Source organism: Squalius cephalus, assembly GCF_949319135.1.
Source record: "Squalius cephalus genome assembly, chromosome: 10".
Lineage (NCBI taxonomy): Eukaryota > Metazoa > Chordata > Actinopteri > Cypriniformes > Leuciscidae > Squalius > Squalius cephalus.
This window is the reverse complement of record NC_137131.1, coordinates 8,609,532-8,627,934: the sequence shown is the minus strand read 5'-3', so window position 1 is coordinate 8,627,934 and position 18,403 is coordinate 8,609,532. Positions and strand designations below refer to the sequence as shown.

Here is an 18,403-nt window from a genome sequence, read left to right as displayed (position 1 = left end):
CTTTTCTGACCTCTCACATTCACAAACAGCTATATTACACACTGCATGAAAGGTGATATTCGAAAAAGCATAGGGGCATTTAAAAAAAAAAAAGTTCCAAAAGTGGATTTTTGCAGCGATGACATAGTAGAACAATTTTTGGTTCCCCAAAGAACCTTTCAGCAAACAGTTCTTAAAAGAACCATTTCATTTCCTTACTGTGAAGAACATTTTTAGTGATCTAAAGAACCCTTTTCCACAATAAAGAACCTTTTGTGCAATGGAAATATATTATTTAGGTCATATTTCGACATTTTGCCAATACTGTTTGCATTTTATGACCTCATTTGCTAATTTCTATTTTCTTACTTTCTATTCATTTTCCATGAAGATTAAATACATTCAATAAATAGATCTAAAACACTTTTACAACTATACACTTTATACAAACATTAGCATGCTATACAGTGATCAAGCATCTTCATCACAGGTATTGATCCTGGAAAGGAAATGGCGGGAGACATTTGGACGTGCCATCGTCTGTGGTGATGCAGGCTAGGTTGGGCAGACATGGGCATGTATGATGGAGTCTCTTCCCAAAAAATGGCACCTAAATAGAAATTAAAGATTATAAAAAACAGGAACATAAAAAAATCATAATGAATGTGAGGAGGAAAGTGAGGAAATGAACCTTGTGGCTCATTGGATGACAGTCTTCTCCCTTCTGACCCATTGGGATGCACATTCGCAGGTTCCGGATCCATAGGCTGACGGCACAACACATGGCACCTCCACACTGAGAGTCCTTCTCACATGCCTACACACACACACACACACAGAGGTATTAGGGCTCTTTCTCATTATAAATACATCAACATGTCCACTTTTCACTCTAGTAAGCAAGCATATCAGTGATGAAATGTTCAGTGTGTCCACCTCATCCACCATATAATGTATTTGTAAAGCTATGTACAGTGAGCATAAGCCCATGGGTGGTATAGGATTTTCTCTCATGGATCCAGGCTACTGATTTGCTCTGACAGGCCGTGTAGGATGATGGTCTCATTGTGTTTGAAAATGCCATGCCTCCATCTCCATTAGGCCTGGGGTGTTCTGACAGCACTCTCGCATATTTTGAGAGCGCTGTAGACTTTTACTGTCCTGACAGGTGTGAAGGAAATGCATTTGAGCATCCCAACACATTCATGTCAAACAGCAAGGCATCTCTGCTGACCATAGAAATGCTCTGTGAGTTTGAACTTTACAGTGGCAAGGAACGATCGATTTCATGCATGCATGAATATTAGGGATGCACCGATATGAAAATTTTGGATAATTCTTTATATTTGAAATACATTTACATTGGCCGATAAATCTAAATCCAAATTTTTAAATAATTTTTATATAATCGCATAAAGTGATTCCAATCATATTTCAAGCAATTCAAAACCATTATGGCGAACAGTGCGCATCTGAAATTTTCTAATCAAACCGATAACAATGACATTAAAAATGAACCGATATGGTGGCCGATATATCGTGCATTCCTAATGAATATGTGCAGTGCGGTATTAAATGTATTGTTTTATTATTACATCACATTATTGAATTGTGTGTGCACTAAAAGCTGGAAACATGCCATGTTAAAAGTGAAATGCAAAGCTTTGATTTGTCTAAATGACAATCTAACATCAGCTATTGGAGTTAACAGCCTTTAGCAGACTGATTTTGGTCAAATTTATGTTAAGAAAGGTTCTCTAGGCAGTCAAGATGTTAACAAAAATTGTTTTGTACCTTTTATGAAATCAACTGCCATGCATTTTATGCTTTTCTATTGATACATAATGACCAGCAAATCCTCTTTTTTTCAATTAACATGGTAAAACTTTTGTAAGATTGAGGCTTGATGACAACGAATGACTTGACTTCTTTTAATAAGTTAACATAACAAAATAAAAATAGCATTATGAATAAAATAAAAAAATTCAACAGTCTGTATTGTCCCTGAACCAGATACAAATCAAAAGCAAGCAAACAAACAAATAAATAAATATAAAATAATAAATAAATCATAAATATACATAATGTATACATTTAGTGTTTACTGTTATGTGAAACTGCTTATTCAGGACAGTGCTAAATAAAATAAAAAAAACAACATGCAATTTTTATGATCCCTGTTATTTTGTTAAAATTATCAACATTTTCTTCCATATTCTGGGGTATGCAAACTTATAAACAGAACTCATCTATCTATCTATCTATCTATCTATCTATCTATCTATCTATCTATCTATCTATCTATCTATCTATCTATCTATCACACATCTCTCTCTCTCTCTCTCTCTCTCTCTCTCTCTCTCTCTCTCTCCATCCATCCACATTATATATATCTACAAACATACATGAATAATAAACAGAAATCTCCCCTCAGTTTTACTCCAATAATAGTTCTACACTGCAGAAATTAAATATACTGTAATTTGTTCTAATGAAAAAAAAATGGTCTACCTCAAAACTTACACATCAATGGCACTTAAACTGTATAGATGCAGTAAATAATTGTTAAAGAAATACCTCAAATGAAAATGAATAATTCAATCAAATTTGACACTCAAACAGTGATTTCCAAACAATGTTACTATTAGGATTGAATAAACGAAAGAAATAATTTAATGCTCGTGATCTATAGTGTTCTACAGTGTTCAATCCACTTGACCAGACCGGTCCTGTAAGTTGTAAGGGTCACTCACCCCGGTGATGACTGCAGTCGAACCCAGAGACACCACCAACAGGCAGAGAAAGAAAGAAATGTTGGATGTCATGGTCTTCAAACGCTGGTGTCACAGGTTTCTCTCCCCTGAGAGGAGGATCCAAGCACTACAAACGCAAAAAAAACAAACAACCAAAAAAAAAAAAGGTGCCAATGTCCAACAGACACAAAGGGTTTTCACGTAAAATGTGAGTATATGTATGTATGTATACTCCAAAATGTGAAGAGGCAGCTTCTCAGTTGTTCTGATGAGGGACGGATGGTTTATAAGCACTGTCCTTCATTCAGAGTTATCAGTGAGTCACGTCTTTATACGCAAAAGAGATGGAGTATGAAAGAGGAACAAAGAAAAACCAAGGTAATACAGTCGAACCCCCACTGCCCACCTGCCTGACACACAGTACAACCCTCACATCCAAATTATAACATTCCCTTAAATCTGATAGACATCTTTTCCACTGTCGTGACACGGTCTGTTGAATTTAAATGCATGCACATAAAAAAAAAAAAGATTACAATTCTGAATTAGAAAATCAATAGTTCTTGTGCATGGGATTTCGGTGCGTTTTGGAATAATGTTATGTTAAATAAATAATAATAATTTGACCTGCAAAACCTACAATAATTCCCAAGGCTACTAAACCTGTTTAGACCCAAATTTCATTTCCTGCCACACAAAAGGTGTTTTTTTTTTCCCACTCTCGGGGTCTTTTTAAGTTTTTTTTTTACTTCTTCAATATTTGCTTTAATAAGATTCTGAAATGGCAATGGAAAAAAAATGATAAAGGGAAGCTATGAATGGTGTTGGTTCACCAGGCCAGGGATGGCCACGTCACATGCAAACGTCCTTGAACATGAAGAACGGTAGTTCAAGGTGGAGAATAGGTTGAAAACATCCTTTACGCATGGCAAGGAATGTGAAAGAGCTGCCCATCCAAATTGTGATCAAAAGAATTTAGAAAGCACCCAAAAAGATAAATCAATAGCTTTTCAATCTCAGAATTTGGATATGAAACTGAAAGGGTGCTGCTAATGACAGACACAAATACTAAATTCTTTCTTTTTATACAGTAAGAATGTCCCACCTTGCTTTGCTTTTAGGTATTCAAGTGATAAAAAAGTATTTGTACGCTTCAGACAAACGTGAAAATGTATGAATGTCACTGTATCAGAACACAAAATCTCAAAACAAGTAGGATTATTGCTACTATTATTTTAAGTTGAGTTTTATGTCATGGATATGAAGTCATTTCCACTCCAGATCACACGTGTCCTGTCCGAGTAACCACAGGTATAGTATGTTCACATTTTAGTTCAACTAAAAATGAAAATTCTGTCATTAATTACTCACCCTCATGTCTGCATTTACTCTGAACCTGCTGAATTGGTTCACAAACACTAAATCTGCTGTAACAGGGCAAGCTTTTAAAGCTCATTTAAATGCTTAAATGTAGACATTTCCACATGTGTGTATAATGCAAATTAATGCCCATCCATCTTCCCCGCTGTTTTAGCAGTTTCAAATTTCATAAAATAGTATTTTTCCATAGCGATCCACTTAAAATGTTTATACAATTTGCCCCATGTGCTATGATTTGTCGCTACGTATTTACACAAATATTGTTTTTCCCCATTTTTAAAATACTACATGGTATATTATTTCACTTGTTTGGACACTTGAATTATCAGTAACTCACTGATCCTTATTTCCGTTACATTGCGACTTTAAAATAAATTAGTTTCAATATTGTGTTATATGATGTATACATTTATGGCTGTTTCTTCGACTATGGACACTTCACATAATTATGTGATTGAAATGACAGTGATGGAAATTACATTTGTAATAAAAAAAAAAAAAAAATTAAACAGCCTCTTGTTAGGGCTAATGGTTTAGCTAGTATTTTATGTATATTAAATGTCACATTTTTCATTTCACACTTAAATATTTCACACTTTCTGCATAAAAATTACAGCTTGATTGGAAATTATGCACCAAAATATTCTGTTCACAAGTGATATTTACCTGGATTTATCAGAAAGTTTTGACTAAACCACTCAGTTCATATGGATTAGTTTTACGGTCTCTTTATGAACTTTTTAAAGCGTCAAAGTGGTAGTTGTGTAGCAGTCAATGGAGAGACAGAAAGCTCTCAGATTTCATCAAAAAGATCTTCATTTGTGTTCCAAAGATGAAAGAAAGTCTTACGCGTTTGGAACGACATGAGGGTGAGTCATTAATGATGGAATTTTCTTTTTTTGGGGTAATCTAACCCTTTAATTAATTTATGATGTAATTTTATCGTAACATATTTTATTGTTATATTACAATGCAATTATATTTTGTGCACTTAGCTTATTTTTCGGTCAGTAAAAAAGCCTGAAAAGGTCACTGTTAAATACCTATAAGTAGGCCTATATTGTGGCATTCCGCCATATTTCTCACTGACACGCCCTCAACTCCTAAACTCTGGGCTTAAAGAAAATCCCAAGCTTCCCACTCGTATTTACTTTATGTGAGTTCGACTCATAAATACGATCTTTTCCGCCATGACCACCATAAGCACATAATTTAAAGAACATTTTTATAAGCATTTATAAACAAAAGTCAATTTAAACACAGCTCAAGCATTGTACTGCTTTCGTAATAGTGGACATTGCTGCCAGCACAGTAATGTAGTTTCAGCCTCATAAAGGGCTTATTAATATCCCATTAGTGCCTCTCTCTCTTTCTATTTCTCTCAGTGTGCCAGGTGTTTGGCCTCCTTCCCCCACAACGCTTCTCTCCTGCATCATCTCAGAGTTATTAGTGCTGACATTTTTTGACTTCAGACCAAGAGTGATGTGAATGGCTAAAGAGGACCATATGAGCAGAAATCCAGTAGAACTGCAGTCTTGTATCGTAAAATTCAGCGATACGTATTTATCTAAGCCTTCTCTGTAGTATCATGGTTTGTTAACAAGACCCCCATAATCCAGTGCCATAATCCTTTATTATGCTTGAGTAAATGGAGCAGATGGTTTAGAGACGGGATTTAAGCAAACTTGCAGTAGAGATGATTACATAGCAGCTCTTTTGTAGCCTATGAAGGACTTACAAAGAATTAGTGGGGAGCATAAATGTTTAATGCTAAACAGAAACCTAACTTAAAACAGATTGGCCAAGGTCTCTAATGAGAAATAAGGACATGTTCGTTTGACTCAAGCACTATATTTCAGACTGATCTGCTGCTTGGGAAGGCAATCTTTGAGATGGTTCTGGGAGGTATTTAAACCCAACCATTTTGATGATAGACTTTGGCTCAGACATTTCAGAATGATCAAACCAACATTTGAGATGCAGTGCAGTGAAAATAGTCAATGGTTAGTCCAGGTATCCAATCACATCCTCTGTTGAGGCAAAGTGTTTTGTTGCGCATCAAGGGATTTATTCAGAAAATGTGTTTCCATCATCATTTATGAGCATGTCTTCTTATTAAATAAAAAAAATTATGCACCTTCATTGATCACATACTTTTTTTTATGCACATTTTTTGAATTTATGCACATCTTTAACCCAAAAATTCACATATAAATTGGACGGTGGACGGAAACGCTATAGACAGGTGCACTCTGTGCGATTTATAATAGTCCTATTGTCCTATATAGTCCTATAATAGTACGATTGTTGCTTGTCAGACTGTACGAACCTGATCCTCGTTGTAAGCCATGTCACACTGTAAGATCTCAGTTGTCATTAATGTCAGACTGTACGACAGTCAAGACGCGTTAAAAACGCACGCATGCACAAGTTTTACATCATCAATCAATGACGCGTTCGGTGATGTGAGCTGCATTACACGCGGGATTGAAATGGTGACTACAAAGAAATCTCTAACGTTTATTTTGGTCATGGCTTGTCTTGAAAAACGAAGACAATTTGACGGTCGTCGTCGGAGAAGTCAAACTGCAGGACTGTGAGTCAAATCTTCTGACACTGCCAGAATTTCGTCTGAGGTCAAATGATCTCAATGGTCATTAATCGGCTGCCTGTGAACATGTCAAACTAACTATTTTAGCCTAGGATCAGAGGATTCTTTTAGGATTTGCAAAATTTGTCTCATATGGCCAAATCGTGGCCAAAATCGCAAAGTGTGCACCTGGCTTAAGAATGCATTGCAAGCCCATATACAAACATACTCGCAGAACAGAAAATAATATTAAAAGAAAATACACAAAAATATACTATTAATTAGTTCAACAATTTATAAAACTAATAAAAATGATCACTGATAACTAATAATAACACACATTGTGTAATATTTGTGTTTGATGCATTTTTTCAAATGTATGAGAGTATTGCATCATTAGCTCTTTGGGATACTTTACCGATTAGCATTAAGCTTTGTATCAGTAGAAAGCCGGTAGTATTTTCGAATGACCGTGCTTCCCTTCCTCATGTCCCCCTGAGACAGATTTCTGTATTGTGTGTCTGGAAAAAAAACTCTGATGACGCAAAAATCGTCATTTAGCGTAATCGGAGGCTTTTTTGGCCAGAGGCTAGAGACTACAGCCAGTAGTAGGAGCTAGTTCCGCATGTTTTCAACCTGCCCATAGGGGGTGGGATCTCACTCCAACCAGCCTCCCTCCATATCGGTGTCCTCTCCAAACTTCGGGTGGTTGATAGCCCACAGCCACTGTTTGCACCACTCCAAATGTTTAACCGGCAAATAATGGAAACTTACTGCTTGTCCTTTCCTGGTTTTGGCTGTACATCCCGGTACAAAGCAATTTAGCACCATTTCGATGGAAAAAACGCTAGTATTTAAATTAATTTATCAACTAACTCGTCACGGAGACTCACGATAAAACAGCGTCTTTTCAGTTTCGAGTCAACTAGTAGCCTGCTCAGCTACTGTTCGGACGCTCTTGCTTACTGCTCCGCGCTTTGCTCTATCGCTTTTATCAGCAAATTAGCACAGTGCTCAAACGACAAAGTTTGGATTACTACAAAAACGCAGAATTCTTTTACCCGACCAGCTTACATTCCGGGGAAAGGAAAACACAACTGCCTACATTCATAAGATAAGAGAGAAAATGCCTCTTCTGGTTCAATAATCTACTTGCTGCACTAACTGCCACAGACTTTTACAAAGGATTGCGGTCTTGAAACAAAGTTACTTACGGGACCACCAAACCAGACGCCACACACAACAGAGCTTCGCCATGGACACCCTCAGCATATAGCCGGTGAGTTCCATGAAACTAGTGCTCCTCGACAGGTAGAGAAACAAGCAGATCGACTTACAAATCGATGGCACAAACAGGGAGCGAGACCCAAAGGCACTCGAGACATCAGATTGTCACGAGCATCACATATTGCCGCAGTAGCATCCTCTACCCCAGATACAGCTCTGACAAGGATTGCAAACACTGGTCTCCTACCACCGCCTATACATCTTGAGAACAGATTTGAAGTACTAATGAATGTAAATGAGGAATCCCCAAACTTGATGAATGTGATCGAACACAGACTGAATCAGCCAGTAGCTAACACTGATGCTAACTGGCGCTCAAGGTCGAGCAGACAGCGGCACTCAGCTCAGAGCGCAGCCGAGCCCAGGACTCTGATAGTGGGGGACTCCATAATCAGAAACATTAGCAGCAGGAATACAACTACGTGCTGCCTTCCACAAGCAACAACTTCTGATATAAACAGGGAACTTCAGAACATTCTGATGAAACATAAGACTGCAAATCGACTCATCATTCATGTGGGGAAGAATGATATTCATAAAGAGCAGTCAGAACTCCTTAAGAAGGATTTCAATGAACTTTTTGAAACACTTAAAAGACTGAAAGTTCAAACATTCATCAGTGGACCACTCCCAGCAAGAGGAACAAACAGGTTTTCATGGTTGCTTGGGCTTAATACATGGCTGCAAAAAACCTGCAATACAAAAGGAGTGAACTTCATTGACAACTTCAATCTTTTCTGGAGTCAGAGACAACTGTTTCATCAGGATGGCCACCACCCAAACAAACTTGGTTCAAGAGTGCTAAAGGACAATATCTACTTCTCCCTCAATCATCCTTCTGCAGTGTGTGCCAAACCACTCAATCTGAACGGCCTGGACACAGTATGAATGACCACAGGACTTCACTTCAGCAGCAAAGTGGACATGCGGTTGACATATCACACAAGGACAATGATAACACCACTGAGCCACAACAACCTCTGCTCACGGACAGAATCTCAGCTGAGCCCTGCCCACAGAGCTCACCACACACAAACATATTAGAACTGCTCCAAGATTCAGCACCCAAGGACGACTTCCTGGAAAACAGCAAGGGAAGCCAAGACAAGCATATTACAGCCTCCGATAACACCAGAGCAACAGCCCCTCTCATCAGACACTTTATGAGCCCCTCTCATCAGACACAGCTGCAGTGCAACAATCCTCAATGAAACAGCCCCTCCTAACTTTACTTTTATGAGTCTAGCTGCTCTTTTTAAAGATATCGATCAATGTAAGCAAATATCATTTGGGAATTACCCGTCTTTCGAATATTTGGGTATTGTGTTAAAAGGTGCTCCACGCATTTTACTTATCATTATTTACAGGCCTCCAAAATACTCTCCAGCCTTTGCTGAGGACTTTACAGAACTGTTATCAGCAATTACCTCAGAGTTTGACTGTTTTGCCATTGCTGGAGATTTTAACATTCACATAGATAATGCAGAAACCAATATGGCAAAAGAAATCAAAACTGTTTTAAAAACTTTTGATCTGACTCAGCATGTACATGGACCCACACACAATCGTGGACACACTCTAGATTTACTTATCAGTAAGGGTCTAAACATTTCATCGATTGTTATTAAGGATGTAGCACTGTCTGATCATTTCTGTATTTTCTTTGATATATTGATCTCTCCTGCCATTGAAGCTAGATCTGTGTCTGTCAAGAAGAGATGCTTAAATGAGAACACTAGTGTACTATTTATGAAGGCTATATCCTTAACACCAAGCATATCTGCTGACTCTGTTGATTTTCTCCTTGATTCTTTTAACTCAAAAGTTAAAAGTGTAATAGATGATATTGCTCCTGTTAAAGTCAGGAAGAAGAGTGGCAGACAAAAAGCACCTTGGAGAAACTCAACAGCAGTGCAAAACATGAAAAGACAATGCAGAAAAGCAGAGCGCAATGCAGAAAAGCAGAGCGCATGTGGCGGAAGACAAAACTTGTAGTCCATTATAACATCTACAAAGACAGCCTTCATGCTTTCAATATGGAACTAGGCAAAGCTAGACAGACTTTCTTCTCAAATATTATAAACAGCAATTTAAACAACACACACACTCTTTTTGCTACTGTAGAGAGACTGACAAACCCCCCAAGCCAGATTCCCAGTGAAATGCTCTCAGACAGCAAGTGCAGTGAGTTTGCTTCTTTCTTCTCTGAGAAAATCAATAATATCAGAAAGGTGATCAGCACATCCTTGAGTTGCTCTGGGGTCAGTCAGATCAGACCACCTGAGAAAGTAGTTACTATGCCTGATTTCAAAGAAATTGATGGCAAAATTTTGGAAGAAACCGAACAGGACCTTAAAACATTAACCTGTGCTCTTGACACACTTCCCACATCTTTTTTCAAAAGTGTGTTAAACAGTTTAGAAGCAGATCTTCTAGAAGTGGTAAATGCCTCACTTCTCTCTGGGAGTTTTCCAAACTCCCTGAAAACTGCAGTTGTCAAGCCCCTCCTGAAAAAGACCATCTGGATAAGACCATATTAAGCAACTATAGACCGATCTCAAATCTTCCTTTCATAGGCAAGATCATTGAAAAAGTTGTCTTCAATCAGCTGAACAAATTCTTATGCTCGAATGGATACTTAGACCATTTTCAATCTGGTTTCCGACCGCACCACAGCACAGAGACAGCGCTCATAAAGATAAACGATATTCGCTTAAATACTGATTCAGGCAAATTATCAGTGCTGGTACTACTCGACCTCAGTGCTGCATTTGACACTGTCGATCATAACATACTTCTTGACAGGCTGGAAAACTGGGTGGGGCTTTCTGGGATAGTCCTAAAATGGTTCAGGTCATACTTAGATGGGAGAGGTTATTATGTGAGTATAGGAGACCATGGGCCCTATCTTGCACCCAGCGCAATTGACTTTGTACACCGACGCATGTATCATTCCTATTTTGCACCCACACACAGTGGACTTTTCCCTCCACAGACGCACGTCGGTAAATTAGGAAATTAACTTGCGGTCCCGGGGGCGGTTCAGCGCAAAGAGGAGGCGTGTTCCGGCGCAAACGTTCCCTGGTGCTATTTTGCAGGTTTAGAAAAAAATTCCGCAACTGACCAGGAAAAACCTAGTCTAAAGTCAGTGGCGCGTTGCGCATGTTATTCATATGCTATTTTAAGGGCGCATGCTTGGCCATAATCAATGTAGCTTGTGCACAACACGCATGCACTTTGCTTATCTCATCTACACACAGACGCAGCAGTTCTCATTTTTAGAAAACCATACATTATTACAAGGAAAAATATTAACACACGACGGAAATCATTGTTGTGTCCATGAAGATGTGAAAAAATAGGCATAAATCTAGCTTACACATTTACCCACATTTTTATGCGCCTGTTTAACCGAAGCTAATTTGGGTGGGTTTCTCCCATCCCCATACAAATGTCACTTCTCTGTCTTTTACGGCCCTCACGAGAACGTCGGTCTCCTCGACTGTGAACCACTCCTGGCGTGCGCCTGGCAAATCCGCCGTTATAATAGCAATCTGCCATGGAGCAAGCGCGCCTGCTCTTAAAGGGAATGTGAGATGTTGCTCTGATTGGTTTATTTCACATTACGCCCAAACCACACCTATGAATAATGAAGCTACTTCAGACCAACCCATTTTAGATTTGTGCCGGGTGCAAGAGTAATTTATCCCTCCGGTATAATAGCAACAGCGCCCAAGACCTGCCCACAAAGTTACTTGCATTTCGCGCTTGATACTTGCGTTTCAGATCGTTAAAATAGGGCCCAATAAGTCTGAGTGGACATCCATGACATGCGGAGTCCCTCAAGGCTCAATTCTTGCGCCACTGCTGTTCAACCTGTATATGCTCCCAATGAGCCAATTAATGAGAAAGAACCAAATTGCTTACCACAGCTATGCAGACGACACACAGCTCTACTTAGCCCTATCACCTACTGTAACGATTACAGCCCCATTGACTCCCTGTGCCAATGCATTGATGAAGTCAACAGTTGGATGTGCCAAAACTTTCTTCAGTTAAACAAAGACAAAACTGAAGTCATTGCGTTTGGAAACAAAGATGAAGTTCTCAAGATGAACGCATACCTTCACTCTAGGGGTCAAACAACTAAAAATCAAGTCAGGAATCTTGGTATGACACTAGAGTCAGACCTTAGTTTCAGTAGTCATGTCAAAGCAATAACTAAATCAGCATACTATCATCTGAAAAATATTGCAAGAATTAGATGCTTTGTTTCCAGACAAGACTTAGAGAAACTTGCTTTCATCACCAGCAGGGTGGATTATTGTAACGGACTCCTCACTGGCCTTCCCAAAAAGACCATAAGACAGTTGCAGCTCATACAGAACGCTGCCGCCAGGATTCTGAGCAGAACCAGAAAATATGAACATATCACACCAGTCCTCAGGTCTTTACACTGGCTCCCAGTTTTAGGACTGATTTTAAAGTATTATTACTGTAATATAAATCATTAAATGGCCTAGGACCTCAATACATTGCAGATATGCTCACTGAATATAAACCCAACAGATCACTCAGATCACTAGGATCATATCAGCTAGAATACCAATGGTTCACTCTAAGCATGGCGAGTCCGCTTTTAGCTATTATGCCAGCCGCAGCTGGAACCAGCTTCCAGAGGAGATCAAATGTGCTCCTACAGTCGTCACAATCAAATCCAGACTCAAAACACTTCTGTTTAGCTATGCATTTACTGAATGAGCACTGTGCCGCTGTTCGTCTGACTGTTTGTACTGTACTGTATTTTATTTTATTTTTCTAAACTGTTTTAATTATTCTTATTTCTTTTTATTATTTTAATTTCTTCTATGTAAAGCACTTTGAATTGCCATTGTGTATGAAATGTGCTATATAAATAAACTTGCCTTGCCTTGCCCTCTGTAACTGGTAGGTGTGGCTTGGGAGTGGCCTCGTAGGGCAGCGAAGCAAGTGCATTCTGGGAGTTGTTGTCTTTCATCCACATGAGCCAAAAATACATTTTCTGGCTTTTCTCAGTCTAGAAGGCACCAACTTCTAAAATAATTTCACATTTCTACTACATAAATGACCCAATTTAAATAAACATTCATCTTTCCAGCGGTGAAATATCCCTTTAAACCTTTTTAAAATTGCATAAAAAATGTGTGTTATGTGTGTATCATGCATCAGATTGCATTTAAAGTCCCCATGAAATCCAAACTTTTTGGGCTTTTAGTATTAATGTGTCAGCCTTACTGTCATCTATAAGCTAGTTTGAGAATAAACAGAATAAACTAGCTACAGAATAAACATTTCGCTCTCCATTTAAGCTTGCATATATTTTTTTTTTTCAGTTTCCTTAATATATTCAGTTGACTTACTGTATTTCAAAAACAGACTGACAGAAAAACAGATTTATTTTTCCGAAATTAAAATAGAAAATTCTAGTGAAATAACCTTTACTCCCTGAAGGAAACATCTTTGTCTGGATGCAGCTGGATAGTGCCATCACGTTCTGGTACTGGCACCCTCGGTAGGTGTCAAACTGAGGGTGAAAAAAACAAGCACACAGAGCACATCAATTATTTCTTGCTGTGTTCCCTGTGCTATCAGGAGGGTTTTGTGTGGGTGTTTGGCAGTTAGGATGATGCAGAGAAAGTGTAGAAGTGTCTTTTGGTGTCATAACGGATTGCTGAGTGTCTCATAGCATGTGAAACCTCATGAATACAGAAATGTCTGATACAATGAAGACCAGCAGGCATGTGTTTACACCCAACACCAATTATTCCACCCACTCCTTAGTGTTTTCATTTGTATGGCAGCTTTTGCCCTCTCATGTCCTTGTAACAATTTTTTTAGAATATTTTTTTACACTTTGCATGTCAAACAAAATGTTCGACATGGCAAATAAACAATGTTATGTCAAAGCAAATTAATTCAGGTTTAACTGTATGTATAATGTATAACATGCATTATATGTTGGTGAATTGTGAATGTATAAAACTATGTAAATGATTTGGCCTACATTTAGCTATGAATTATTGAATAAACCATTTTACCCAAAATGGTAGCTTTGGGGTAAAGTGTGTCAAATGCATAGGGGTAAGCTGTGCCATTGGCATAACCAATAGGCATTGTAAGCTTAGCCTCTAAATGCAGGAAATGAATATTCAAACCATTCATGATGAATATTACAAATATTACAAATACAAAAAAACTAAATAGCAGACATACTGAAATATAATTATTAGTTTTCTCTCATTTCCAGAGCACAATTTAATAAAAATTGCACAGCTTACCCTATTTGCCCACTTTTATTTTTTTGACAATAAGAAAAAAAAGAAAAAAAAAAATCTGAAAATGTAAGCTTACACATTTTGAATTGTTGATGGATTTTTAAAGTGTTGGTGGTGTGTCTGGTGCATGCAAACAAGTTCATGGCTGAAATGCCCAAACTCTGAACTGAATGGTATTTAGGGCATTAGCCAACAACAACAAAAAGTATTTCATTTTCAGCTTATTTCAAATAGCACATGCATCAACATGCTCTCCGGCTGCTTGGCAACCAAGGCTAATTATTTCTCCCCATCTCAAGTTCTACATTTGGATCGTGGGCCAGCATCATATTTTCTGCAGTTTCTTCATTCTAAAAATGGTTCTGAGGTTCAGTAATTTATTATTCTTGTAATTTAGTTAAAGTTCCAATAACCTAAATGAATGTCTGACTTTAATTAAATTTTAGCTTGCCTCTGAGACTCTGCTCATTTTAGAATGTTTCATCGCCCATTTATTTCAGAGTGTCATTGATTGTTTTTGCTTTGTTTGGACTGCAACTTCAATCTATTTGATTAATTTGGGCTGAAGTTTCAATCAGGCCATAACCAATGAACTGGGTTTTGCCACAGCTGTGAGTCTGGGACTGTGCTTTGGCAGAAGACATTAGTGCAATTAGTATTGCTCTGATTAAAATGATTGTAAAATGCTATGGATATTTAAACTAATATTTGATCCACGCACAAAAATGATTTTGTGGTGAAGTAAATACTACAGAAAAAAACAACGTAATTTACATGAAAAAGTTAGTTCAGGCAAGAATTTAAAAAACTAAGTAAATTCTATATTAGTACTCAATTCAAGCGTGTAGAAATGAAAGCGTAAATATAAATGTTATAAAATTAAGTAAAATTACTTACTGATTTACTGATAAACTTTTCTACTTGTGTTCCCATCATGCACTGGGCCTTGAATAATTAATGGGCCTTGAATAATAAATAATTCACTGTTTTCCATCTGTTCTTGCACTGTTTCATCATTGCTTTTGTTTTTAGGATTAGTAACTTGCCATTTTGTGACATTTGGAGTTTATTTTCCACTCAAAATGACACATTCAAACACAAAAACGATCCATCAAATGTTACCGTCATTGTGTATTTTCTACCAAGTTTTGAGGTCTCTGCATTCACATTACTTGTAATTCTTTAGATCTAGAATAACTATTGTATTAATTACTTAAATGTTTCTAAGTAAAGCATATACTTTAAAAGTGTGGTTTAATTCAATGTTATATTGGTTGAGTGAAATATATTGCAAAGGAAACTTCAACTAAATAGATTTTACTCAACCTTTTACTAGCCAAGTTAACATTACTTATTTCATTTGTTACTTTCACTTAACTTAGTTAAGTAGAGTTTACTTAATTCCGTATGTGAAATGTACATAAAAATATGCATGTGAAATTTACTTAAAAAATATTTGTGCAAAAACTTTTTATTTGAAAATTTTAAATTTTACTTGTTTTTTTTCAGTGTAATTATTTATCTAGTGTTTTGTGATTATATTGCAGGCATTTAATTTAGTTGTTTTTATTTAAAGGGATTGTTCACAGTAAAATGAAAATTAAGTCATCATTTACTCACCCTGGTGTTGTTCTGATGCTGTATGCCTTTTTTCTTTTATGGACCACAAAAGGAGAATTTGTATCCATATAAATGGCAGTGAAGAGCGACCAGCATCAAGCTTTTTAAAAAAAGCAACATGCAACACGAATATTCCAAGTGTTTTTGGGGTATACCATATGAAATTTTATGTATTATTAAAGACGAAATACAATGCCTAGAAATCACAAAAAAAGTATCCTTGTACTTTCTTCACCAAGTGAAATCTCTCCGGACAGTCAGAACGACAGTTGACAGATGTGAACACGATAACAAACACAATGGATATATTCACCTCAGAGAAGAAGGTACATGGATTTTATTTCATGTCGCATGTTTGTTAATGTTGATTTCTCACAAATGGGGTGCTTTTTCTGGGCGAGACAGAGTGAACTGCAGCGCTAACAGAGTCACAGGACCTGCATTGAATACCAATGGCCAAGGTCTGAATTTTCGTTAAATAATGCATTAACTTTCATTTTGTATACCCCCAGAACAGTTGGAATATACGACACGTGTTGCATGGGATCATTCTGGTATGCTTTTGCGTCTTTTAAAAAAAAGCTTGATGCTGGTCGCTACTTACTGCCATTATATGGACAAGCGTGAGTGGGCCATTTAAAAAAAAAAAAAAAAAACTCCTCTTGTGGTCCATAAAAGAGAAGGGCATATGACATTAGAACAACACCAGGGTGAGTAAATGATGACTTAATTTTCATTTTAGGGTGAACAATCCCTTAAATAATTTGCAACCAGGTCAAATATACATACCATTTCAGTGCACAAGCAACCATTAATTGAGGGTCTAGATTAAATGTATCCTTTCAAAATGTATATGGATAACATGTATATGAATTTTGTACATAGATGTTCAGAGCCAATTTGATTTCTTTTTTCATTTGAACTCAGTAACTCAACTTTACGTTCTCAGAATCACTTGAATGCGTATTAATAAACTTTCTATGATGGTTTACTGATACCTTAGTTGAAGTGTTTTCATACAATTTTATTCACAAAAATAGCAGGGTTGAATATACTTTATTGAAAGTGTAAATACTAATATATTTATATTAATAATAATTAATATATTACTATTAATATCAATTATTTACACACGTATCCCCAGTAAAATCATCATTAATAACTTAAAGTGTAGGCCAACTCGGGCGTTGGCATCACCCTGGTTCCCTTGACAAAAACCCAACAGGATTTTTCCATTGGCTTTTGGATTATTGCAGAAAATAAGGTCTGAGACTAACCAATTCTTATGCTTCTTACACGTTTTGTTCATCGTGATAATCTTCACAAATGAACACAACTTTTATGAGTTCATTTTGAAGTGTAGATGACTTCGGCCGAAGTCAAAACCTAAAACATAGGCTATAAACCACATTCACATGACTTCAGTGTCACCATCAAGCTTGTGACAGCTCTTTCAGTCATTATTTAAATAAATTTTCCCTGAAAGTTCAAGTTATAATAGTTTGCAAGAGTGCCATTATAAACACAATGAGGCTGTGAAAGTGGACTAGTGAATACTTTTCCTAGTCGGCATGATGATGTTTAATGTCCCCAACAACTTCTGTAGTCCCATTTAGCCACTTGTCAGTAACTGCCTTTTACAAGACAAGTAAAAATAAAAAATAAATTCACAAGAGGGTATTATTGATGTATTTTATATTGTGAAACATGAAACTTTTGTTCACCACTAACCTTATTTCAAGTATTTAACCAAAAACCCATTGACTTCAGGACAATGGAACAAGAAGTGCTAAATTGCCAACTTGTTTTCAGGTTTTGGCCTACAAAAATATCTCATCCCTGCACCACTCTATATAGGCTTGATTTTACACTTCTGCTAAAAGAAAGTGGAACCTTCTATCTCATCCTTACACCTTGAAAATATTATGTGTTATATTCAGTATAAATAAAGTATATTTCAACAAACTCTTTTGTGTAAGTTGGGCAGTTTAGTAAGTTTTGTTCTAGAGAGAAATAAATTAAAAGAAGGGTTGAAGACCCAATTGGGATGGGAGAAATTAGCTTCTCATTACTTAATGGCATATAATAATCTTTTCGTATCCATTTATGCAACCGTGCGTTCCAGAGTGTATATTTAATTGTAATTTAATTTACCTCCCAAAACATACAATTGTGTTTTGGTTGAATGTTATATGTCTTTTATGAGACTGAAAATAAACAAATATTTCCAGGTTGGGAAATAATGCAATTTAGACAATAACTTACATTGAAGAACATGCCATAGTCCTGAACAGACTATAAATATGAAGGGCTTTCCATGGAAATAATGTTCGGTTCTAGCAGCTCATGTCCTCCTGGCTGAGATTTTGACAGCCTTGGCTCCCGCTGCCATAACAGAGGAACAATGTGTACATCATGAAGGTCTCCCAAACAGCTGCAACATCAGATTTTTAGTGGACAGAAAGGTACGTCATGCACCC

General features: G+C 37.1%; 1 protein-coding gene across 1 annotated transcript; it reads right to left on the bottom strand.

Annotated features, from left to right (window-relative positions):
- Positions 1-460: 460 nt before the first annotated feature.
- On the bottom strand, positions 461-13,547 carry prok2 (prokineticin 2). The gene is made up of 4 exons (XM_079882775.1): positions 13,465-13,547; positions 2,733-2,859; positions 671-796; positions 461-589 (listed from the first exon to the last, which is right to left on the bottom strand). Exons 2-4 carry the CDS (start codon positions 2,802-2,804, stop codon positions 464-466), a joined length of 324 nt encoding a protein of 107 aa, XP_079738901.1. The 5' UTR covers positions 2,805-2,859; positions 13,465-13,547; the 3' UTR covers positions 461-463.
- Between the last annotated feature and the right edge of the window lie 4,856 nt (positions 13,548-18,403).